This window comes from Pleurodeles waltl, chromosome 2_1 (genome assembly GCF_031143425.1).
Source record: "Pleurodeles waltl isolate 20211129_DDA chromosome 2_1, aPleWal1.hap1.20221129, whole genome shotgun sequence".
NCBI lineage: Eukaryota > Metazoa > Chordata > Amphibia > Caudata > Salamandridae > Pleurodeles > Pleurodeles waltl.
In genome coordinates this window covers 538463301-538488781 of record NC_090438.1, presented here as the reverse complement: position 1 = coordinate 538488781, position 25481 = coordinate 538463301, and the positions used below count along the sequence as shown (strand labels likewise).

Below are 25481 nucleotides of genomic sequence, written 5' to 3'. Positions count from 1 at the left end.
ATTTGGGGGGTAATCAGACCTTTGTGTGGGGTCAAGCCACTACCCTTTGAAGTGTACGTGTGAGCTTCTTCGATCCTTCCTGCCCAGGAAGACCCATCAGTATGCAGATGAATGAAGATGCAGTTGAGTGTCCTGTGTTGTGGCTGCCTAGAGGAAATGCACAAATGTAGCTGTAACCCTGCCCAGTCCAGCTGTGTACAGGAGGCAAGCTGTCAGGCACACAAAGCAGTAAGAGCATAGAAGTGGTCACTTTCTAAAAGTGGCATTTCTAAAATAGTATTGTTAAATCCGACTTTACCAGTAAAGAAGATTTATCATTACCATTCCAATGGTATGAAACATGATGTAGCTACTTGTTTCTGATCAGAAATTACAGCTTGAACATATATTATGGAATTCCCAATGCTGGCCAATGATAGGAATAGGCCGCCCAGTAATGAAAAATTACTTTAAGAGCTTTTCACTAGCAGGACATGTAAAATTTAAAGTACAGGTCCTGTCTTTTACCCACATACCAGCCTGCCCTATGTGTTCCCTGGGGCCTACCTAAGGAGTGACTTACATGTAATAAAAGAGAATAAGGCTGTGCAAGAGGTTTTGTTTTAAATGCCAAGCCTGAGTGGCAGTGAAACTGCACACACAGGCTCTCCAATGGCAGGCCTTAGACATGTTTAAGGGCAATTGAAGTGGGTGGCAGAATTAGTGGTACAGACCCACTTGTTGCATTTAATTTACAGGCCCTGGGTATATGGTATACCACTTTACAAGGGATTTATAAGTAGATTAAATATGCCAGTTGTGTATACACCGAAGTTACCAGGTTTAGGGAAGAAGCGCACACACTTTAGCACTGATCAGTGGTAAAGTGCTCAGAGTCCTAAAGCCAACAAAAACATACAGCAAAAAGGTGAGACTCAAGGGCTCCTGCCTTTTGTTTAGCTACCTCGGGGCACTCCAGCCAGTGGAGATGCCTGCATCCTGGACCAAGCCCCACTTTTGGTGGCAGGTCCATCAGGAAAATTAATAAGCACAAGGAGGAGTGTCCACTCCAGCTGGGACCACCCCTAGGGTGCCCAGAGATGAGGTGACACCCTGCTTGCAGAATCCTCCATCTTGTTTTGGAGCCAATAGTCTTGTTTAGCCAATAGGGTTAGGTGTGTGCCCCCATCCCAAAGGGAGTGGGCACAGGAAGGGGGTAGCCACCCTCTCGGCCTGTAGCCATTGGCTACTGCTCTCGGACCTCTTTAATACTCCTAAATATAGTTATTAAGGGCACTGCTGAACCTTGATCTTCAGATTCCTGGCAACCTAAAAAAGGACTGAAGAGCCGCACCAGCAATGAAGACTCCAGACAAGAACTGACTTGGCCTCATCCCTGCTGCCTGTCTGCAGCTTCAAGACTCCTGCTACAAGAAGACAACTCATCCTGCAGGACCAGCGTCCTCTACCAACCCCCAGAGGCCTGTCTGCCTACCTAAGGACCAAGAACTCCAGAGGACAGCAGCCCTGTCCTCAAAGAAACCTCCAACAAAGACTCCAGAGCCCTCCGGATCCACAAGTCTTGCCCACTCTACAACCGATGCCCAGCTGACCAGAGAGAGACCCCAGGCGAGTCCAATCTTGAGTCCGCCCAGGTTGACCCCTCCTGGTCACCTCAACCACGCCTGCAGCCTGAATCCACAGGCCCCAATGACCGCGACCGAATCCGGTGAAGATACCGGACTCCTAAAGGTACCCCTGCACCCACTGCCCTCTGGCCTTGGGAAACCCAGCCAATGGTCATCGACATCCAGAGGAGCCTCAACTTACCGGTCCAGCTGTTGGTCTTCTTCAGCTGGCCCCCAGGACCAAGACTGCAGCCTCTTTGTAAACCCGGGGTTCCTCATTGAAAAGCATTCGGCTCCCGGCCCTGTGTTTGCATCCTGCACCCAGCCGCTCCTGTGCGGTGAGGGTGTGTGTTTGGTGCTGACCTGTGGAACCCCCCCTTTGCTGATCTGAACCCCCAGGTTCCATACCCTGAGGCTGCAGGTACTTACCTGAAACCCGTTCACTTCTGAGTGCCCCCAGTCTCCATAGGATTCCATTGGGCACCCGACACCAACTTTGACCTCTGCACCGACCGCCCTGTGTTGCTGGTGGTGCACCCTTGATGTTTTCCTAAACTTTGCCCTGTGGTCAACTCAACCCCCGAAGACTGGGACCATAAGACTAGTACTTACCTCCAAACTGTGTACGTACTCCTCCCCACCCCCCCTGGACTGCATTGCCTTCAATGAAATGTGCACTGTGTCTACTTTTGATATTGAAAAGTATTACTTACCTGATAACTGTTTTAACTGTGAATTACAAACAAAGTACATTTGATACTTGAAAGTGATGCATTCTTGAAACTACTTACTTGCAACAAAGATCCTTTTGGTTCTAGAAATAAAATAGCAACATATATATTTTGATACAAAAAACATTGGACTTGAGTTAGTCACTGAGTGTGTGCCTCATTTCTTCACTGTGTGTGTACAACAAATGCATAGCACTACACTCTGATAAGCCTAACTCGCTCAACCACACTACCACAAAAAAGAGCATTAGTATTATCTGCTTTAGCTTCTCTAAAACCTCTGGGGAACCGCTGGACTCTGTGCACACTTTCCCTCACTTTGGTATAGTATATATAGAGCCAGCTTCCTACATTCTTGACAAAAGGTCCACAACCCCACCTCGCCCTGCTTGTTGCAGTACCACATGGTTGTGGCGTTGTCTGTGAACACCTGCACCACTTTCCCTTTGAGAGAGGGAAGGAATGCTTTCAATGCAAGCCTGATCCCCCCCTGATCTCCAGAAGGTTTATGTGGAGCCCAGACTCCAACGGAGACCAGATGCCTCTAGTCTCCGACTCCATGTGGTCACCCCATCCTGGGAGTTGTACACCTGTCACTACTATTAGATATGGTTTCAGAAGGGAGAGGAATCTGCCTTTGACCCAATCGCGGGTTCCAAAGCCACCACTGCAGATTTTGTGCAGTTCCCGCTTAGATCTGGACCATGCCAGGGGCATTCCCCTGATGCGCCCACTGGAACTTCAGGTCCCACTGCAGAGCCCACAAATGCCATCTGGCATGTGTGACTGGCACTATGCAGTAGGCCATGAAGCCCAGCAGCCTCAGAGTCATTCTCACCGAAACCCAGCACAGAGGCTGAAACATTGGTATCATAGCCTGAATATCCTGGATTCTTCGCTCTGGAGGATTGGCTTGAAACTGCACTGTGTCCAGAACAGCTCTGATGAAAGGGCGCGTCTGAGGGGACGTCAGGTGTGACTTCGGCATGTTTATAGTCAATGCAGGCGGTCCACCATACTCTGGAAGTGAGAGACAACAGCCTGGGACGAGGCCGCCTTCAACAGCCAGTCATTGAGGGAGGGGAAGACTGAAACTCCTAGCGGGTGCAGATGAGCTGAGACCACTGTCATCACTTTCGTGAACACGTGAGGAGAACTGATAAGGCCAAAGGGGAGCACGGTAAACTGAAAGGGCTCATGACCTACCACAAACTGTAAGTATAACCTGTGGGCAGGCAGGATGGGGATATGAAAGTAGGCGTCCTGGAAGTCCAATGCTACAATATAGCCTCCAGGGTCCAGGGCAGATAGGACCTGAGCCAAAGTGGGCATTTTGACCTTCTATTTTCTGAGGAACAGATTGAGAGATTGGGGTCTAGGATAGGGTGGAGAACCGTGTCCTTTTTGGGCACCTGAAAGTAATGGGAATAACAACCACAACCTACGTCTGGCACAGGGACTCTCACTGTGGCTTCCTTGGCCAAGAGAGCCATAACTTCCTTCCGGAGAAGTGCCAAGTGATCCTCCGTCATCTGATTGTAGGATGGTGGCATGGTCGGAGGGGTAGTCTCAAAGAAGAGGGAGTAGCCTCTTTGGACAATTTGCAAAACCCACCTGTTCATCATGATGGATTCCCAGTGGGTCAGGAGATGGTGAATCCTGCCTCCAACTGGTCCTTGATGGAGCGACGAACTAGAAAGGTTTGGAGGCTGCAGTGGTTAATTGGAGGACTGGGCAATCCGCTGGCTCCCTGATCCACAGGATCATCCGTGCAGAGGCCAGGCAGCATGCGCGGCATGGTGGCTGGAGGGAAATGGACACGGTTGGGTGCCTCTTCCATAGCCATGAAAGGGGCAAAAAGCGGACTGGGGAGATGATGAGCAGCTGCGAGGCCAAGGGACCGAGCCATAGCCTGGGACTTCCTAAAGAGAAGGATGCCATCGAAGGGCATGTCCACATTCTCCGAAAAGCCAGATGTCCTCACCCAAACATGGCACCGAAAGGCCACCATCGATGCAACCAATCTTCCTAGTGAGTCGATCGTGTCCAGCCCACAATGAATCGTGAACTTGGCTGCATTCCTTCCATCCTCCCAACTTGGGAAAGAAAGGCCTGGGCCTCCTCCGGGGCATGTGGCAGCACCTGCGAAACAGTGTCCCATAAAGCATGGGAGTAGCGGCCCAAAAGGAATGCTGTGTTCACAGACCACAATGCCTGACTGGGGAAAGAGAATACCTTCTTCCCAAGTTGGTCCAGTCATTTTGATTCCCTGTCCAGAGGTGTGGAAAGGAATGCGCCGGAAGGGGAAGAAGCCTGGATTGACAAACTCTCAGGCGTAAGATGTTGGGTCAGGAATTTAGGATTGTTAGGTGCAGGCCTATGGCGGCGGGCAATTGTCCTGTTGAGTGGAGCACCTTTGCTGGGTTTAGACCACATCCCCAGCAGGACATCAGTGAGGGCTTCATTGAAAGGCAAAAGGGTTTCAGATGTAGATGCCCCGGGCTGAAGCACCTCCATCAGGAGGTTAGTCCTGACAGCCACGGATGGCAGATTTGGGGTCAAGGACATCAGCCAGTCTTCTCACCACCATTGAATATGAGGCTTCCGCCTCCGTAGCCACTGTAGGGGGAGAAAGCATGCCAGCATCACAGGAGGTGTTAAGATCACTGGCTTCAACAAACTCCTGAGCCCAGTCTACATTACAGTCATCTGGCTGGTATGCCAAAGTGTTCAGCGACCCTCTGTACTCCCACTGTACCCGTACCCATAGGCATAAGGGTCAGGATCCAACCTGGGGAGTGAGATTTCCTTCGAAGTCGGAATCGGCATTGAGTGACTTCATTCCAGCTCTAGGTCGGAGTAGGGAATCAGTATGGGGCCAATCGCGGGCCTGACTGACGCTAGGAGTGTCGAATTTCATACTGGTGCGGGGGAGGGTGGGATGGCACAACCAGCGTTGGCTCAGATTCGGTAATGGATCCTAGGATGCCCTCTGGAACCAAGGTGAAAGCCACCAGTGCTGAATCTGAGGCCCCCCCCAACCCTTCTGGGCCCCAAGGCATCACGGGAGAGTTGGACTGCCCAAATATGAGGCACAAGGCCACATAAAACTCCCTGAGTTGGGCAGGGGTGGCTCTGGCTCCCCGAAACTCAGGCAGGCGCGGAGCCGACCCAGAAGCAATAAAAAAACAACTGAGGGCAGCTATTCTCCAGATCTGCGCAAAGAAAAGAACTGACGTCAGCGTGCAGAGGTGGTGCCTGTGTACAACTGCAATGTCATCACGGTGACCACGACTCCAACGACAGATGCGGAGTCAACCAATGCCACCTGATGGCGCGCAAGGGTACTTCTTTAAGAAAAATCTCTGAATCTAGTCCGACACCTGGGGTTAATTCTAAGGTAAGGAATCTGCAACTAGAAGTCTATCAGATTTTCAGTTTGCACGTGTAAGTATTCAACTACACTGCCACCGGTGGACACTTAAGAGTATGCAGCCCAGCATCCTATCATCCCCAATTATCCTTTTAGTACCTCCCATAAGCAGTCAAGTCTGGTAACACATTTCACATCTAGGTGAACATGCACATTAGAAAAGGGATTTGTTAGAGCTGCACTGTAAAATCTAGAAAAAATAATAAGTGCAGAGAAATTGAATGACTAGGACATGAAATCAACAGTGTGGTCATTGTATGAGGTAATGGATGAATGATTACACATGTATAAGTAAAACAAGCACTGTGCAGATCGGGCAGTATAGGAAGTTGAAAGCGATTGTGTGAATGCATTTGAGACAACGGCAGGTGGGTTGATGAGTATGAGTAAATTAATGAAAGTGAGGAAACTAGGTCAATTTAACATAGAGTGACTGTGATTCTAGATAGGAGAAATATTGACCGTGTAGAAGAATGACTGGGGGAGTGAATGTCAGATGTATGGGATGAAAAAGTTATTGTGTGGAAGAGTCAAGATAAGTGGATGAATTGACGAATACTTGTGTTGGAAAGCAGTAACTGATAAGCGAGTCAGAAATTTAGATCACACTTCCTTTGCTCTTGGAGGCAAATGGATGGCAGGTGACGTTAACCAACGTATGTGGAAAGTGAAAGGATGTGACGCATTAACATGCAGAAGGATCGGCAGCTGATGCGCTTCCACGAAGCTGGAATGGCACGTCTCCTAATCCCACAACACCAACAGTGGCAGCGCTTTTGATAAATCTGGTTAGGTTTATTCGTGGGCGAAGCCATTCCCTACTTATCTTTTGGGTTAATTTAAGGTAATATGTGCTCACGCAGAGCAACGCAACTCCCCACTTTGGAAAGTAAGATGAGAGGAAGAGGAGGGAATGCTGGCAGTGGGTGTAATCAAACGGCTCATGTCGTGTGTGTTAAACCAGTCCTGGACTTTTATTATCCAGCCACAATTGTATGATGGGACACAAAGGGCTAAACATTTAATAGGCTGATGTACAATAGCATGTATAATAGCATATAACCAACCTAGTTAGTGATGAGATTGAAATGGAATAATCCTTTTGATGACATTCAAAGTTTTCTGTTATTATTTGCTGCATTTACAATACATACCCGAGGCTTCACCATAAACTTATTGGTGGTATGAAAAGTTGTATAAGAAAGATGTTTTCCCAACGCTTTGATTAGTAGCTCATTAACAATATGTTAATATAGACGAAACATATGATTTCTCTTTTGTCTGTTTAATATTGCAAAGAAGTTGTACCAATCATGTTGGCAAGAAGGAGTTTAGGCCTGATTTCTCATCTGGCTTGTTTTATGCAACTCATAAACATAATATCTAGTACTACACTGACCTCTACTGGCTAAAATACATATCTGAAATTCAGGTAAACCTTTTTCAAAGATTTTTCTTTATTGAGTTTTATACTGTAAGAAAATACAGTGATCTAACCAGTGAATTGACATAGTAAGCATATTCCGTCTTGCGAAAGAACAATTGCATACGTTCTAAGAAAAGGTCATATCGAGAAGGCGCCAGTACTGCAAGCATGAATCTTTAAAGAGTAAGGCTTGAAAGTATTGTAACCGAGCTCACGTAAAGCACTCTGATACCTTCGGTTCGAGTGGGTGCTTTATAACACCGCAAACAAAACTAGAAAGGGGTAAGAGCAGAGGGATAAAAAGGGGACGACGTAAGGGTAAAGGAGCAAAGACGAGCCACAGTTATTAATGTCGATCTTACTTTGTTGTCTTTACATCCATAGGACTTTTTCACAGAACTGTAAAAATATTGAATATTTAAATCTGAATGGATGCACAAAGATCACAGACAGGTAACTGGACAATATCCTCTTTTTCATAATATGTTTTAAAAGTTTTTGTGCTTGAAAGTATTGTAAATTTCTTTGTTATTTTGCAGCACGTGTTCGAGCCTTAGCAAATTTTGTTCCAAGCTGAAACTGTTGGATCTGACATCATGTGTTTTGATCACAAATTACTCTCTAAAGGCTTTAAGGTGAGGCTTTTAATGCTTCCTGTAATTAAATACTGAGCCTTTTACAGGTGCGGCTGGTATCGGGACAAAGTGGTAGGGTGGGGCACAAAACAACAACAACAACAACAAAAACGTACCTGCCACATCACTGCATCGGCTCTTCAGGCTCCACTGTCCACTGCAGGCACTGGCTCCCAGCCTGCCCTGCGGCGAATCCAAACGCTGCTCTCCTGCTTCTGGCAGCCTGAGAGCAGCGTCAGGATTGGCCTGAGCCCCCCTGATTTGCACTCCCAGGCAGACTGGGAGCCTGTGCCTACTGTATCCATCCCGGCAACGCAGCTCAGGTTGGAGACGGCTCAGTGCGCATGTCAGTTTGACCATCCTGAGACGGCCGACCAACCCCACATGTGCACTGACAGCAGTGCCATCACTTATCATCCCCCAAGGCCCGCCTCTAGAAAAATAAAAAGATAATAAACTTGGTTTATTATCGTTTTATTTTTCAAGTTTTGCAGCTGCTGGCCATTTATTTTGGACCTTGTTGTTCATTTTCAATCGAGACCATTTAGCAGGGCTGCCCTGGCCTTTTACTCCACTGGGCAGTTCCCTGGTGGCCTGTCGCCCTTGGACACAGTTTTGCTTTGTGCCTCTGTCAATTTCCTCAGCTCCCTTGTAGCTCTTCTTGATTTCGATCCTGTTAATGTCCTGGCTGCTTGTATGACATAGACCGCCTGGGCCGGTTAGTCGTTCAGCCTGGTTTGCTGCTGTTCCGGTTCCTGCTGCTTGGCAAGTGATGCAGTAGTTTCTCACAAAGAAGATCTGGAGGGACTGGCAGTGCCTGTCTTTAGATCGAGAGTGATCAGTAGTATTTCTTCAGTCCTTTGATGACACGGGTGTGAAGTGTAGTGTACCCTACAGTGGGGTCAGTGAGGAGGACGGATACAGGCTTTGCTACCTGTTGCATCGCACAGGTCCCAGGTCCCTGTACATCAAGGTATTCAAAGGCATATGAGAAACATAGGGCATATAGGTGCTAGTGATGATTTGACAATAATTTTAAAAAAACCTCTGTTTAGGAACGAGTCTGAAAGATATTGTATTCACATATTACTGTTATTTACTAGACTACAACATGATACAACATTTGGGTTCCGAGGTTGGATAATGTAAATGTGCTCGCAAACCAATCAGAAGAAACCTAGCAGTCAGACACCAGGTAATTGAATGGGTCTGCTCTGAAAGACAAGCCATCGCCACATAGCACGGTTCTGCTCGTTAGAAAACGGCATGCTTGAGAAGTATCGACCGTGAGAAGATTCAAATAGATGGTTTTTCGCTTGATGCAAACCAGAGAAGTAAAGGAACTGTGGTTTAAGAGTGACGCTGACAACTCTTAGAGATCGCAGGTAAAGGTAGCGCCTTTCTCACGTTGGTTGGGCCTCTCTTTTGGGTCGGCTTCAATTGATTCAGGAAGTCGCTGATTGCCATCTTTGTACATCTCCCAAATGTGATTCTTCCTCTCTGCTTCTGCCATTGTTTGCTTTGCTTCCGGTTGGCACCTGGGTGACATTTTAAGTTCCCTGCCACCCACCCCCTCCCCTGAAAGGCAACGCGTCTCCTTAGTGATTTGATTTGTAATATGCCAACATGCCGCTAAGGTCCATAGAACTGTAAGTAGGAACAGAGTGGAAATGCATTGAATCATCAGGTTTTAAGCTCGTAACATGTTCAAGACAGTGAAGGTGGAGCTTGCTAAGAAACTAAGGAAGGAGAATGGTTCTGGACTCAGAAAAACAGGTGCTGGCGAACCTATCTGAGTACTTTTGTTTTAGTCATGCTTTTTACCTGATGATCTCCCTTTTCTTGGATCGTTTCCATTCTCTTCCAGAGCTTCTGTCAAGTCTTCACCATCGTCATCTTCTGGCCATCAGATAATGCTCTAGTTTCCTGCCCACTTTTCATTTTCCAACCTCTCTCCTTCATTGTCTGATTTGGTTAGTGCACCCTCAGCTCACAGCTGTGCATACTTGTGTATCTAGTTGAAATGATGAGGCTTCCTCCACTATTAGTCTTGTGTCATTCTCATTTGATTTTGTGCTAATGGTCCAAACTTTTTTCAAAAACTGTTACTGTTTTTCAGGGTTATTTATGCGTCTTTAGGGATAACTATCTCAGACTTTGTCAATACTGGCTTTTCACTTAACTAAATGTCTCCTTCCAGCTGATTGCCACTTCGTGGTTAGTAGACACGCTGAACATGTATGGAATTGCACCTGATAATAATGACAGTCAAGAGCCTCTAGCCACTTTCCGACATGACTCTGCTAGCTTTGTTCCCACTGCCTCGGCCCCTGCCTTCCCTGAATGTGTGGTCATGTAGCCCATGTGGGGTGGTTTTTCACTTCACTGCTCTGGAGCACCAGGAGTTGCATGTTTTACACCTCTACCTTAAGTTATGTTTCCCTCGTGAGCCTAATCTCCGGCGGTGCATTCAGTGTTATGTTGGTGTTCAGCTGGTGTGAGCTTACTCTATAGGGTTGAAGGTAAGTTGTAAGGTAATGTTGAATATGTAGAAGACTGTTGAGAAGATAGCCTTGAAGACCAAGAGGAAGAGAGTTGTAGTAGGTGAGTTGCATTAGGATCACCACCTGTTCTACAATCTGGCATGAAGGAAAAGGTGAAAAAAGGATGATTTTATGCAGAAGGTTTAAGTGAAAAATAACAGTAAGAGGAGATTTTGTTGATCTGTGAGGAGAGAGCCTGATGGCTCCAGAAACAAATCTACGGAACATGACACGCTGGTGTTTTTCAGAGGGCCCTATTTTGAAGGCCAAACAATCTGCAGCCGCTATTTCGAGAGCTTGCTTAAGACAATCAGGATCTTGTTGGTCATCCACATAACAGCAGCAATCAGGCAAATCAGAAATTAGTTCAACTGGATGAAGAAATCTTCTCCAGGCACAAGAGAATCTGAGTGTTGTTAGCATGTGTGATGAAAGAGAATCAGAAAGAGCAAATTAGGTGGATAAGGGAGATTACACAGATATTGAACAGGTTAGGGCTAAGTGAAGAGCATTGTGGGACTTCAGATGTATTGTCTAAAAAAAAGTTGAAGTAAAAGTTGAATTTAAAGGAGGCAGGTGAACATCTTGTAATTGATCCTTGGGTTAATCCATAACTCAGTTTGGGGCATTACTCCTGATGCCTACTTGAGAGAAGAGAGCCAATAGGATATGGCACAACACCATATTAAACATTGTTGACAGACTGAGCAAGAACATGGGGGGGCGTGTTCCATCAGCAAGTAAAGATTGTCAAGAATTAATAAACAAGCACATTCAGTATAATGCAGAGAATGGAATGTGGATTGACAGGGATGCAAAATATAATTAGATTTGAGGAGTAAAGTATTCTTGATAGGGGGAGCAAGAAAACTGGGTGAAAATTTCTAAGCACATTGGGATCAGCATAAGCCTATTTTAATAGCTGAACTACCAAGGCCTGTTTCCATCAACTAAGAATCAAGCTATGAACTATAAAATGATAACCAAAGTAATTCATAATAGGGCCAAAAATCTGAGAGGCAGGCTGAAGAAACTGTTCAGGGCAGGGATCTAGGTAGCTGAATTTGATAGTCATGAGAAATTGAATGGTCTTCTCAATGGGAAGGGGGGAGAATTGCTGTAGGGAAGAAGAAGGATCGATGTCAGTGTAAGATTTTTCCGAACCAGAGGGGTTGGTACTGCAATCCTGCAGCAATAAGGATTCATGATGGAATTTACGATTCTAAAAATCTCTTTGGAAGGATTACATGAACGTGTAATATGCACCGTGCAGAAGGATGCACACACAATACCAATAGATTTTTTTATAGGAGCATAAAGCTGATTAATAATGAATATGAGTACGGGAGGTGTAAGGTGACTTCCCAGCTTTTTTACATTTAAGTTCTCTTGCCTTCAGCTCCTGATTAAACCAAGGAGTGGCGCAAAGACAGCAGTTGCACGTGGATGTTGACAAAGGAGCAATGATATAAAGGTTGGAGGAAATGCAAGATTAACACTAGATATTGCATGGTGGTATGAACAGAAGGTAGTGAAGGAGAATTGCTAAGTTATCTACAAGGGTGGATGACAATATCTTGTGCCAGGCTCTTTTGGGGGCTGATAGAAAAGAAGGGAATTAGTTGCAACAGACAGAGTTAGGAAGGGATAGTGAGAATGGACTAGCACAATGATCTGACCCCCAACAGTGGGATACGAGTGGAGACTTCTGCCTGATGTGATGAAGTGAATACCTTATTAAGGATGTGGCCAGCATTGTGAGTGGGGCAAGTAACAGTTTCAGTTAAAATAACAACTATCCAAAATAGTATTTCAAAGACTGTATAATTTGGCATGATTAAAGCAGGTCAGTACATCAAATTTGAGGGTCTCTTTAAAGCTCTCAACCAGGCTTCTAGCCATCTTTCTGGAGCAGGGGTGGGGGGCATGGAATGATTTGTGGTCAGGGAAAGTGGCTAAGGTATGGTCGTGAGCTGAGGCCTCATGAGGCCATCATTCAGTGAAAGAAAATATGTCAGGGCAGAAGTCTCTAATGAAATGGAAAATATCCAAGCTATGATTGTGCAGGGCGTAAGTATTGGTGAGGATATAAGCAAGATATGGAGAGAAGTATAAGCCTAGGAACTTAGAAGTGAGAGGCAGATGACAAGGAGGGGGATCTGTGAATAGGTGGGGGAGTGAGAGGGAAGCAGTGTTGTGAGGGGGAAAAAACTGGGATTGAGTCAAATGAGGAAATCATGCAAGTAAATAGGTGGGGGCTAACGTTAAGTAGATCAATTGCCTCAGAAATTGTACAGTTATTCTGAGGAGCACCTTTAGTTTTCAAAGGAATAAGGCAATCCAGTTTATGAGTACAACAAAGAAAGCAGGCAAAAGAAAGGGGAAACAGTAAAGAACAGAAAAGTAAAAGAAGAGGATGTTATTGGGGGAAATCAGGAGGTGTCCATATCCGGCATAACATCAACCCCTGTAGAAAAAGTAAATGCCCCCTTGATACATATCAGTATTCTGTATGATTAATAGGGGAATTTAGTGGTAACTTCATAATCAATCATAGCTGATGGTACTTTCTAAGAATGTTTGTGTCACCTTAGACTGTGTGAAAATGAAATATGTACTGGTCACTGATGTGTTCAAATTCAAAAACAATCTTTATTCGGATTTTACTCCATAAAAGATAAACAATCTCATTAAAGTGATAAAAAGGATTTACAATAAAATACTACACGAAAACTTTACTGATAAATAAATAAATAAATAAAAACCTTTGCTGCAACAGATTGGGCGGTTATTCATTCTCATATCGAAGTTTTTCTAGATACGACAGCTTTTTTCTTTGTTCTATGGCATGTAGAATAAATTTTATCACTGCTTCACATTTCTCATTGGTATCCAATTTAGATAAATAGTTAAAAGCTTCTCTACAATAAAATAATTTGTTAATAACAAATAAAGGTTTTAAAAATTGTTTCCTAATGTCATGATAGAATTTACAAGATATAATAAAGTGCATTGTAGATTGTGCAAATCGTCCCACGCAGGGGCACTACGGTAGACTTTTACTCCAAGTCCTCACCTTTGGGAAGGCTACCAAAAAGTGCAACATTCTAAAACGCAATCGAGTCAAATAAAATCTATGCTGAATGTTTGCAACTGTCAGTAAGTAATTTGCTATTACCTCATTATTTTCAGTCATATAAAGTGCTACTGTTGATTTCATGCATTCTCTGTTTTCTCTATCACTATCCCTCCATGCCATTAGTTGGTTTTTCAATTCTTTCTTACTAAATTGGAGGACAGTACCTGGGTTGTCCAAATTTGGAGATAGATTTATACCTTTCAACAAATCTTTTAAGTGCATAAACCATGAGATTCTATCCCAATATTCTAATGTAAGACAATCTTTAATAATCTTTTGGGTAAAATGCGTCCCTTCTTTAGACCAAATGCCATGCCAAGCCGACAACGCATTGGTATATATTAGATCTTCCACGTAAGGGCAGCCCAGTTCCTTATGTAACATGAATGTGGAGGTGGTATTTGGGACTGCAAGTAATCTGTTAAAAAATGTGTTCTCTAGCACTTGTAATGAGTGGATCTCGGGCATCAGACCCCAAAGGGCAGAACCATATGTAATGCTGCTGATTGATTTGCTTTTGGAAATTTGCAGCATTTCCCTAAGGGGTTTATTACCAATTTTTTTTGAAAATCTAAAAACAGCCTCAGTTGTCCTAATATACTTCATCTTGATAATTTCTAGATGTTGTTTCCAATGTCCCATATTAGAAAACTGTATACCCAGATATGTAAATCCATTCACCTCTTCACATTTATTGCCCTTAATAAAATAAGTTTTCTTCCTGGCCTTTCCCTGTCCGCAAGTCATTACCACTGTTTTGCTCATATTCAACATAATATCTCTTTCCTCCATAAATTCCACAAAGCCCTCGATTAACCGCTGCAACCCATTTGCAGTTTGTGACAGCAATACTGCATCATCTGCGTATAAAAGAATTGGGATAGAACATTCTCCTATTTTAGGGCTATCAATTTCTATATTTTTTAAGTGGGCATCTACTCCATTTATATAGAGGGAAAATAGAAGAGGTGCCAGAACACAACCCTGACGTATTCCTCTCCCTATTCTAAAACCTGGGGTACACTCGCTATTTCTTCCATATCTCACCCGCGCTGTTAGATGATTGTATAATTGCGCCAAGAAGCTTATTATATCTGAAGGCGCACCCATATCTGTTAAGACTTTCCACAACTTAGCATGATTCACCAAATCGAAAGCGCTGCTAAGATCTGCAAAACAAAGGAACACATGACCCTTCTTTGCTATTGTATATTTACTTATTATTAGGTTAAGGTTTATACATTGTTCCAGGGTACCAACCCTAGGCCTAAATCCCAATTGAGCCTCTGTGAGTACATGATTGTTGGTTGCCCATGATTCTAATCTTTCTAAGAGTGCTCTTCCCAGCAATTTAACAGAGGTATCTAAAAGTGAAATTGGCCGATAGCATTTGGGGTCACCTCTATCTCCCTTTTTAAAAATAGGAACAATTATACTTTCACTCCATGATGTTAAAATGTATCCCTTGGTCACACTCAAAAAAACTTGGGTCAAAATAGGGCACCATAAATCGACATGTGTTCAGTCTCACAATACTCCACAGTGATGCTTTGGTTTTCACAACCAAAATTTTCTTTTGAAGTACCTATACTAATTTTTTTTGTTGCGTGAGAGTACCAAAATCAGGTGACAAGAAGATCCATCCACATTTATTTTTCTAGCTCTGGTTTCAAACATGCTGCCACCCATATTTGGTGATCATTGTTTGGAAAGGCAAGATACTATGTAAAATATGCCTTCATCTCTTCCGTGACTGACATCTTCTTTGGCATCACTGGGTAGCATACATTTCTTTTATATTTGTTGCCTATCTCATCTTATCTGACATTTCACATTTGCCTGTAAGAGACAGCTATGCATGATAGGTTTTTTGATATGTATTTGTGGGCCTTTAGCTAAGAGTTCAGGTAGTCGCCCCCCACCTCACCATTTTTCAACCGAAATTCCAGTGAAAGTGTCAACACTGTACATCCCACCCCTTTTATCTCCATCCTTGTTAAACTGGACTCCATAGCTGCTGTCATCTTCTCCACCTTGTCAAGCTTTTTAAGGATGGTCTCAAGTGTTACCATCACTTTACACTAGTCACCTGGCACGGATCCACCATCCTCTTCACTGCCAGGAACCTGTTTCCTACAGAAATGGGGACAAACAAATCGCTCTTATTCTTCTTTTTCTTAAGTGTTTAGTTGCAGTTTTCAATAATCAATTAACTCGGCTGAAGCAAAATAAAATTACAAATAAAGATGAAAAATGATAAGAGGACCAATGAAACCTGCCACTAGTACTTCTCATCAGTGTACTAAAACAATACAACCTATTCAGATACAACACCCACACATAACAGTATTCTTGAAGTAAAAGCTCTGTGAAATATGTGCAGATCTTGCTATTTCTATTGTTTCACTGTATGCATCATCTCTCCTCCCGGGGCTGTAAGCTTAGAACTTAGAAAAACTCTTACTCTTACTGTACCCTCCCAGTCTAACCAAAGGTAACCCTTTTAACATTCCATACCGACAGGACACATTAGGCTGTTCCACCACTTCTTTATTTTCCTATTCTGCTTTTGTTTTTCCTCACTGCATGTAGACTCTGTAGAGAACTTCAGAGTCACACTGCGACACGGCCTTCCAGGGACCGCTTCTCTCAGGAATCAACTCCTCGTGCTTCTTCTTCCTCCAGAATCAAGCCCACACCAGCTCCTGAGGAGCACCAGTCCCTGCTCAACCAATGTGCTCGCTCTGTTTCATGCACGGACCCAGCACTTCATAAAAATGTGAGGCATCCTTACCTGGCAGACACGTGTCACCCCACTCACACCACCAGTGCCACTGTCCTTGGGGCTGCCTTCCTGACATGATCTTGCTTTCTGCGTAGCATTCTAGAGAAGGCTCCACCTCTTCAATCCCAATAGCTGTAGGAACTCCTATTCTTTAGAAAGTACTGTCCGCTCTGCATCTTCTTATTGCCACCTTTCTGTCTGTCAGACTGCAACCTCATGACTTCCTCATGTGTTACAAGCAACCAGAAGTCAGCATCATCCGCAGGAGTTTGTTGAAGATGCTACCATTGCCCTTGCCACCAGGCTCCACCAATTCCAGCATTACATTTTCAATTAACCCTATAATGGCAACAAAGAAGGTGTTTCTATGTTCAAACTTTGCCTACCTTTGATCTTACTACTGTAAACGAGTCACCATTTTACTATAGTCACCTTATCTTTAGTTCTGCCTTGACTACATTGTCATTAGGGTCGAGCGCAAAGCGCTCCGATCCTGCTGTAATCTCTCTTTGGACTTCTAACCACGCCCATGTCACGCCAGCCACTTTCATTGGTTTGTGGGCTTGCCTTTTAAAATCCGCTTGCTTTCATTAGTGAAAGGTATGCATACGTCATGCCTTTTTCGGTGTTTAGCCCTCCTTGAGCGCACCAGCCAACAGAAGCATAACAGGCTCTGTGTTTTCTGTGTGGTTTCTGGACTACATTTTTCCTTTATTTCGGATCGCGCTTGGTATTTTTTCCTATTAATGTGGCAAGAAAAGTCCGGTTAGGAGTTTACAATGCTAATAGCTCGACGAAATGCGAGACCCGTTGCATTGTAAATATTTAGTGCCATGTCAAATTGGCAGTTTAAAACTGCCCACACAGACACTGCAGTGGCAGGTCTGAGCCAGGTTTACAGGGCTACTTATGTGGGTGGCACAACCAGTGCTGAAGGCCCATTAGTAGCATTCGATTTACAGACCATGGGCACCTCTAGTGCACTGTACTAGGTACTTACAAGTAAATGAAATGTGCCAATCATGGAAAAGCCAATTACACATACATTTTACACAGGGAGTCCATCACACAATCAAAACATGGGAAGCAGAGGCAAAAAAGGCAGGGGAGACCACGCTAAAGCTGCCAGGTCTAACAGTAGGGAAGCATGATGCATTACAGCAATGAATCTTAACTTGTGGTCCTGGAACTCTCAGGGGGTTGCGGTGCGTAGTCAGGTGATCTGCAACTGCTTAGAAAATTAAATAATAATAACAGATTAATAAAGTGTATATAATTGAAGAAGGAAAACTGAAAATTTTACAACATTCTGTAAATGTAAAGAAATTTGAAATTAAAGGCTAAAAATTAACTTGGTATCCTCAGATAGATTTGTGAGCGCAGTCCATGTGGATGATACACATTATAGTATTAACCATAGGTGGCCTCAACTGAATTTGGAAAAGCTTCATCCTTTTGATTCAAATTAAAATTTAGCTTTTGTTATATTTGTGAATTAAATAAAATATTTCATAATTTGTGTATTTGTTTGATAAATACTTGTTTCTGTATTTTTTTTTATTGTTTTGCGGTTGAAATCATTGCCACTGCTTAGGCTGGCACCCCCAGATTCCAGTACTGACATCAGTTGGGGTCTCTGGATTTCAATAATGATTCAGTAGTTGTCCCCTCTTTGGCTGGTATCTGTACAGTGGCTTTAGTAGCATTTTTCTTCATTCTTTTTTTGACTTGCCTGAAACATGTGTTGTTAGCAAGATGGTACAACCCGATGTTAATGGTATGTGAACTGTCCTGTCTGTTTTTGCATTATCCAGTGAAGGTTGCAGAAATCTGGAACATTTGAATGTTTCTTGGTGTGATCAGATCACAAAAGATGGCGTTGAAGCGCTGGTTAAAGGATGCAGTGGACTTACAGCATTGTTTCTTAGAGGTTGCACACAGGTAATTTAGAGTACTTAACTAATTAGACATTTGAATAATTTACTGAGAGAACATGATGGCCATGTGTGCTCCTACATATGTACACAGAGGCCCGAAATGTTAAAAAATAATGATTTAATTTTGAGTACACGTGAGAGATACGACAACACTAAACCCCTCTGCTGTATACTTCTGTAAAATGTATTTGTATTACTTGTTAAAAAGTGATCGAAACAATATACAAACTACATGTTAAGTACCTCTCCAGGGCAAAAATGTTTTTTTGTATAAGCAAAGAATCCCATATGGGTTATCTACAGTGGCTAACAAAACTATGAGACTTAAAACGCTATGTAAATGTAATAGACACCTTTAGGCATTTTTAAAAAATAAAAATCTAATCTGCTTTTATTCTTCGGTTGCAATTGCTTGACAGTTCAGTTTAATTTCAAATTTGGGCATGTCACTGACCGACACTTGTGTGACGCTTATGCTACTAATAGAGCAGAGACCTGGAATAAATAATTTGTTAATCTGTCTCATTTAAAAATTGCACTTACTACTGAACCCTAAGCAGTGAGTCTTTGAGGTAATTAAGAAGGGGAGAGCTGCAAATTAAAAAACAACAAATACTCTCAATTTCTCAGTGAAATTTTTCTTTTAGGAGTCGTTGAGAGTTTTGGATTCTATTTTAAATCTTTTATTAAATCATGAATTCATCAGTATCCTCATTAGCAAATCAAATAAAGTCAGTACAACTTAGAGAACGATGCATATATAGGCCCTCATTATGACTTTGGCGGTCTCTAAGCGAGACCACCAGAGCCACGGGCGCCAGAACACTGCCAGTGCTGGTGGTCTTCCGCCCGCCATATAATGGGTACTGCCGGATTTCTGCCACACTTTGGGTGGATATCCGGCGGTAGCCATGCTGGCGCACTGGTGTTGCTACCACCTGCAACGCCCCGCCAGAAGGATGCCCCTAGTCATATTCAGACCATTAATATGGCCTGGTGGTGTCCTGCTGGCGGGGCGCTACCGGCGGTAGAAGCATCCATTCCTGTTCCATGCCGGACAAACTCCTCGCCAGACAAGGTAAGTCGGGCATCCAACAGGGGAGGGTTTGGGAGGATGGGGGGTGTTGTGTGTGCGTGTCTGAGTGTGTGGTGTCTGCATGTGTGAATGCAACTGTCTGAGTGTTGTGGTGTGTGCGTGGTTGTATGCATGTGGTTGTATGCATGTGTATGCATGTGTATGTTGTGGTGTGTGCGTGGTTGTGTGCATGGTTGTATACATGTGTATGCATGTGTATGAATGTTGAAGTGAGTGCGTGTTTGCATGTCAGTGTGTATGCGTGTGAGGATGCGTGTTTGGATGTTTGTGTGTATGCGTTCCTGAATGCATGTGAGTATGTGTAAGTGAATGCGTGGATGGATGAGTGTGAGTGGATGCGTGTATCAACGTGTATGTGAGTGGGTGTATGCATCGTGAGTGTCTGTGTGCATGTATGAGGGCGCTATGTGAGTAGGGGCGCTATGTAAGTAGAGAGGGTGGGGAGCTCTGTGACTGTGGGGGGGGGGTCAGGTGCTTGCTGGCGGGGGTAGCCATCTACCGGTGACAGGGAAGGCATTCCCTGTCACCGGTAGCCCTACCGCCAGGGTTTTCGTGGCGGTGCTACCGTTGTGGAATCCATGGCAGTGGGCGGGGTCCTGATATTGCCAGTGGTCATCTGTGGACCGCTGGGTCAGAGATGAACATGGTTGGGTTGAGTATGGGTGGAGATATGGCGGGTTGGCAGCAGCCAACCCGTCACACTCATAATGTGGCGATCCTCACCACCAGCCTGTTGGCAATGATACCGCCACATTAACCCTGGAGTTCGGAAGACTGTCAGGGTCATAATGACCACCATAGTGTCCCATAATTATCTAATCTCCATTCTAACCTATTTCAGTAAAAATATTTGCACTCTAATTTATCTACACCATCTAAGCTCTGTTTGAATAAATGAATCCCCCTCGGAGAAGTTTAAATCCAGGGAAGAAAGAAGCAGTAAAGCATGAGGCGAACATGTGGAACTCTGGACTAATACACAGTGGTTATTGGCCAATCATGGTTTAAGATTAACTTTCCCAGTGGAGCTGTGAAATGACAACATGCATGTCATGTTGCCATCCTGCTTTTTGGCTAGAAGGCCGGAAATGTTGCCGACCGGACCTCAGATCTGGCTTGGGACCTTCCCTTCTGTATAGTAGTTTCCTTTCATCTGTGTATTAAATGCGTAATTGCTTACAAATGACTGGTATTAGTGCAAAAATAAAACAATTGTAACCTAATGAAAAAGCACTTTAGCAAACTATTGTTCATATTTATTAACAATCTTTTCCTTTTTCTGTCGCAATTATTACTTATTTAAAAAAATCACCCACTAAAACATTTGTTCACTAACCACCTGAGAGGGTTTTACCCTGCAAAGTGAATTTGGGTATTACCTCAGCATTGACCTTGTTCTTTTAGTTGGTCCCCACCTTGGTCTTTATTGAAGCAGAGCCGCTGGATCCAGTTTTAGGATGTCCTCTAATTAATGCTTCTTCTCAGGTGCAAAAGTCCAGAAATGGTTTTTGGCACTGGCGACTTTGAGCTTGGAGACAGCTCTGCATCTTGAGAACATTTAGCAAAGTAATGCAGAGGTCAACATGAAGAATTCCACTGCCATTGATTTGGGCCATGATGTTACGGGCTCCCTGGTCCACCCTGGTCTCAACCCAACAATTAGTGCTCCTAATTTTTAGTCTAATAAATTAGATCTTAAAATTGATCTCCTTCAGTCCTTCGCAACATAATTCTCAGAAATAGATATAAAAATAGACAGTCTTAACTGTTTATTTTACGAGTCAGTAAAAAGGTGGAAATTCAAGCAAAAAGCTATGTCTATGCCAACAAACCTCCTCAACAGAAGTTTTAAGTGCTCTAGTTGACAAAATAAAAGCCTTAAAAATACAGATGAATCCCCTTTGATATTAATCTTTTAAATGGAAGTAAAGCTCAATATGCTGTTAAAAGGGAAGTCAAGAAAAAACATTTACAAATGTGACGTCAAAAGAGAAAGAGGAAAGATTAAGGAACATGCTAGCTGCAGAAAAGCCAGATTATGCAGGACACCCCAGAAGGGAACCAGCTATACAAGAATGGAGGAAAATATGTCCGGTTTTGCACTAACTTTGTGTGCAAGATTCAATGGACAGGGTGTGTCTTTCCATCTCACACCATCTCCACCAGTGACCACATATAATAGAACATGAGAGCCAGAGGTAGAAACGAAGCAAGGGGGATGAGATAAGAGAGAAAACTGAGGCATAGGACCCCACACTGTCAATCAATCAATGTATTTGTAGAGCGCGGCTATTCACTCGTTAGGGTCTAAAGGCGCGGGTGGGGCAGTAAGTGAAGGTCAGAGGGAATCGGGTGAAGAGCCAAGTTTTGAGATCCTTTCTAAATTGTGATAGAGTGGGAGATCTTCTGAAGTGGATAGGAACGTAGTTCCAGGTCTTGGCGGTGTGGTGGGAGAAGGACCTTCCTCTGGCTGTGGCTTTCCGGATGCGTGGGACGACGGCGAGGTCGGAGGAGCGGAGTTGCTTGGTGGGCGTGTAGAAGTGGAGTCTTTGTTTGAGGTATTCTGGTCCGGCATTGTGGAGGGCTTTGTATGCATGCTGGAGAAGTTTGAATGTGATTCTCTTGTCTATTGGGAGCCAGTGCAGGTCTCTCAATAGGGCGGAGGTATGGATGTGTTTGTGGGTGTTACTGATGAGACGGGTGGAAGCGTTATGGATGCTTTGTAGTCTTTTCTGTACCTTGGTGGTGGTTCCGGCGTTGCATAGTCCAGGCGGCTGGTGACGAGGGCCTGGGTGACTGTTCTTTTGGATTCAGTTGGGATCCATTTGAAGATCTTCCAGAGCATGTGCATGGTGTTGAAACAGGCGGAGGAGACTGCGCTGACTTGACGGTTCATCAAGAGTGCTGAGTCCAGGATGAAACCAAGGTTGTGGGTGTGGTCATGGGGGCAGGATGGCTTCCGAGGGCAGTGGGCCACCAGGAGATGTCCCAGGCTGAGGGGTTGTTGTCAATGACGAGGACTTCTGTTTTTTTTGTATTTGGCTTGAGGCAGCTCTCCTTCAACGAAGCTGCGACTGCCTTCATTCTGTTGTGGAAGTTGGCTTTGGCTGTGAGAGGGTCGTTGGTGAGGGAGACGATTAGCTGAGTGTCGTCGGCGTATGAGACGATGTTGAGTGCGTGGTGTCTGGCGATGGTGACTAGGGGGGCCATGTAGAGGTTGAAGAGAGTGGGGCTCAGAGAGGAGCCTTGCGGGATGCCGCAGATGATCTTGGTGGCCTCTGAATAAAAGGGTGAGAGACAGACTTTTTGTGTCCTGTCAGAGAGGAAGGAGGTGATCCATTCTAGTGCCTTGTCCCGGATGCTGGCGTCGTGGAGACGAGTCCGTAGAGTGCAGTGGGAGATGGTGTCGTAGGTAGCGGACAGGTCGAGGAGGATTTGAGCCGCGGTCTGATGTGTTTGGTGAGTTGTCTGTAGGCAGCTTTTTCGATGACCTTGCCTGGGAAGGGGAGTAGAGAGATGGGCCCAAAGTTCTTGAGGTCATCTGAGTATGTGGTTGGTTTCTTCAGAAAGGGCTTGATTTCGGCGTGTTTCCAGATTTCTGGGAAGGTGGCGGTTTCGAAGGAGCGGTTGATGACGTGCCGGAGCTTGGGGGCGATGGTACTGCTTGCTTTGTTGAAGATGTGGTGGGGGCAGGGATTGGAGGGAGAGCTGGAGTGGATGGAGTTCATGATGTTGAGCGTTTCCTCTTCGGAGATGTCGGCCCAGCAGAGTAGGTGGTGGGGGTTTGGAGGAGCTTGGGTGGTGGCTATGACGGAGTTGGGCATGGGATGGTCCTATGTCTGGAAGCTGTCATAGATGTCTGCTATCTTGCAGTGGAAGTAGGTGGAGAGGTTGTTGCAGAGTTCTTGTGAGGGGGATGTCCTTGGAGTTCACTCTGGGGTTGGTCAGTTCGCTGATGATCGCAAAGAGCTCTTTGCTGTTGTGTGTGTTGTTGTTAGTGCTTTCCCGGAAGGCTTTTCTCTTGGTGGTCCTGATTCGTTGGTGGTGTGTGTTTAAGGCTTTTTTGAAGGCTTTGTGGTTGGTGGGGGTCTTGTCGGTGCGCCATTGCCTTTTCAGGCTTCTGCAGTTTTGTTTGGACTCTTTGAGGGCTGGGGAGAACCAGTTGGCTTTCATTGATGAGCGTCTGTTGGAGGGTTTGTAGATGGGGGCTAAGGTGTTGGCACAGTCTGAGATCCAGTTGATGAGGTCCCGGGCAGCTGTGTTAGAGTTGAGGTCATCTGGGGGGGCGTGCATTGTTGAGGCTGGTGAGTAGCTGGTCCATTGTAGTTCGGTGATGTGGCTGATGGAGATGTGGTTGCTGAATGTGAAGTTGGGGTCGAGTGTGTTTCCGGCGGAGTGGGTGGGCGAGGTGATGCGTTGCTTGTGTCCGAGGTTGGTGAGGTTTTCGAGCAGCGTTGTGGAGTTGTTGTAAATGGCGTACTCTAGGTGGAAATGAAGGTCCCCGAGGAGTATGTAGTCCTTGGAAGCGTGCGCGTGGGTGGTGGTGATGTCAGCGATGATGTTGCAGAATGGGGGGTGGGGGCCTGGCGGACTGTAGATGAAGGTGCCTCGCAGAGTGGTGTTAGGGTTGGTTCCAATCTGGAAGTGGAGGAGTTCCATGTTGGTTGTGGAGTCTTCGGTGCTGGTGGTGAGGCGCAGGAACTCTTTGTGGACAATAGCGATGCCTCCCCCTGGGCGGTTGGTGTGGTCTTTGCGGATGATCTTGTAGCTGTCTGGAATGGCGATTGCGATGTCTGGAGCCGAAGAGGGGCTGAGCCAGGTTTCTGGGAGGAAGGCGACGTCCGGGGATTTGGTGTCGATGAGGTTCCAGAGTTCAACGGCATGCCTGTGGATGGAGTGAGTGTTGATCAGGATACATCTGAGGTTGTGTTCTGTTTGGTGGGTCTTCAGGGTGGGCTTGAGTGATGGAGGCTGGTGAATTTGCAGTGGCGACCGGTGAAGGGTCCCTTGGTGTTACTTGGTGATGCCTGCTCACAGTTGTTGTTGTGTCTCGGGTTGAGTGTGATGAGTGCTGCTGACGAGTAGCGGTGGTCGGCAAGAGGTCCAGGGGTCCTGGTGCTAGTCACAGTCGGGCGCAGGTGGGTTGGCCTTTGACGCGCCAGCGGCGCAGCCACACAGCGGCTGCCATTAAGTAGGGAGAGGGAGGAGAGGACAGCTGGGAGCAGAAAACAGCGTGAAACAGGGAGGCAGGCCATGGGGCAGCAGCGGCAGGGAGAGAGAGGAGGAGGGTGGGGTGGCAGGGGGACGAGGAGAGAGAGAGACAACGAGGCAAAAGGATGGAGGAAAGCCAGAAAGCGAAAGGCACAATAAAAAAACAGCGCACACTGACAAAACGAGGAGAGAGGACGGAGAAGAGAGAAGGGGCAGAGGGCAGCCCAGCAGAAGAGCAGAGCTCTCCCACTAGAAACCAGGGATGAGACGCAGGCAGAGCCTGTGGGTGGAGGAGGACCTCAAACTACTGACAGGGGTCAGAGTTCAGGGACAGAAGGGCTTCACTTACTGGTGGAGCTATGTGGTGGCAAAGCAGTTCACTGACCAGGTTAGTGAGGTTGCTCTCCCTACCGCACAGCAGGTGCCATTAAGTAGGGGGGGAGAGGACAGCTGGGAGGCGAGAGCGTGAAACGGTGTGAAACAGGGGGGCAGGGCAACTGGGGCAGCAGCAGCGGTGAGTGAGAGTGAGAGAGAGAAGGGAGGCGGGGCAGCAGCGGCAGGGAGAGAGAGCGAGAGAGAGAGAGAGAAGTGAGAATGAAAGGAGTGATAGAAAAAATGAGAACGAGGGAAAAGGATAGAGGAAAGCCCTGAAAGCAAAAGACACAATAAAAAACACATTCGGAGAAAACGAGGAGAGGGGACGGAAAAGAGAGAAGGGGTAGAGGGCAGCCCCGCAGAAGATCAGAGCTCTCCCACTAGACACCAGGGATAAGGCGCAGGCAGAGCCTGCGGGTGGAGGAGGGCCTCGAACTACTGACAGGGGTCTGCGTTCAGGGACAGAAGGGCTTCAGTTACCAGTGGCGCTATGCAGTGGCAGAGCAGTTCACTGACCAGGCCAGTGAGGTTGTTCTCCCTACTACGCAGCGGCCGCCATTAAG

The 25481-nt window shown here is 45.5% G+C and overlaps 1 protein-coding gene across 1 annotated transcript in view; it reads left to right on the top strand.

Moving 5' to 3' along the window:
- FBXL2 (F-box and leucine rich repeat protein 2) overlaps positions 1-25481 on the top strand; it is a 403194-nt gene that overhangs the window by 149640 nt on the left and 228073 nt on the right. Inside the window, exons 6-8 of the mRNA XM_069214254.1 lie at positions 7582-7650; positions 7737-7832; positions 18114-18240. Coding sequence (XP_069070355.1) covers positions 7582-7650; positions 7737-7832; positions 18114-18240 — 292 coding nt within the window. The remainder of the gene's footprint in view (positions 1-7581; positions 7651-7736; positions 7833-18113; positions 18241-25481) is intronic.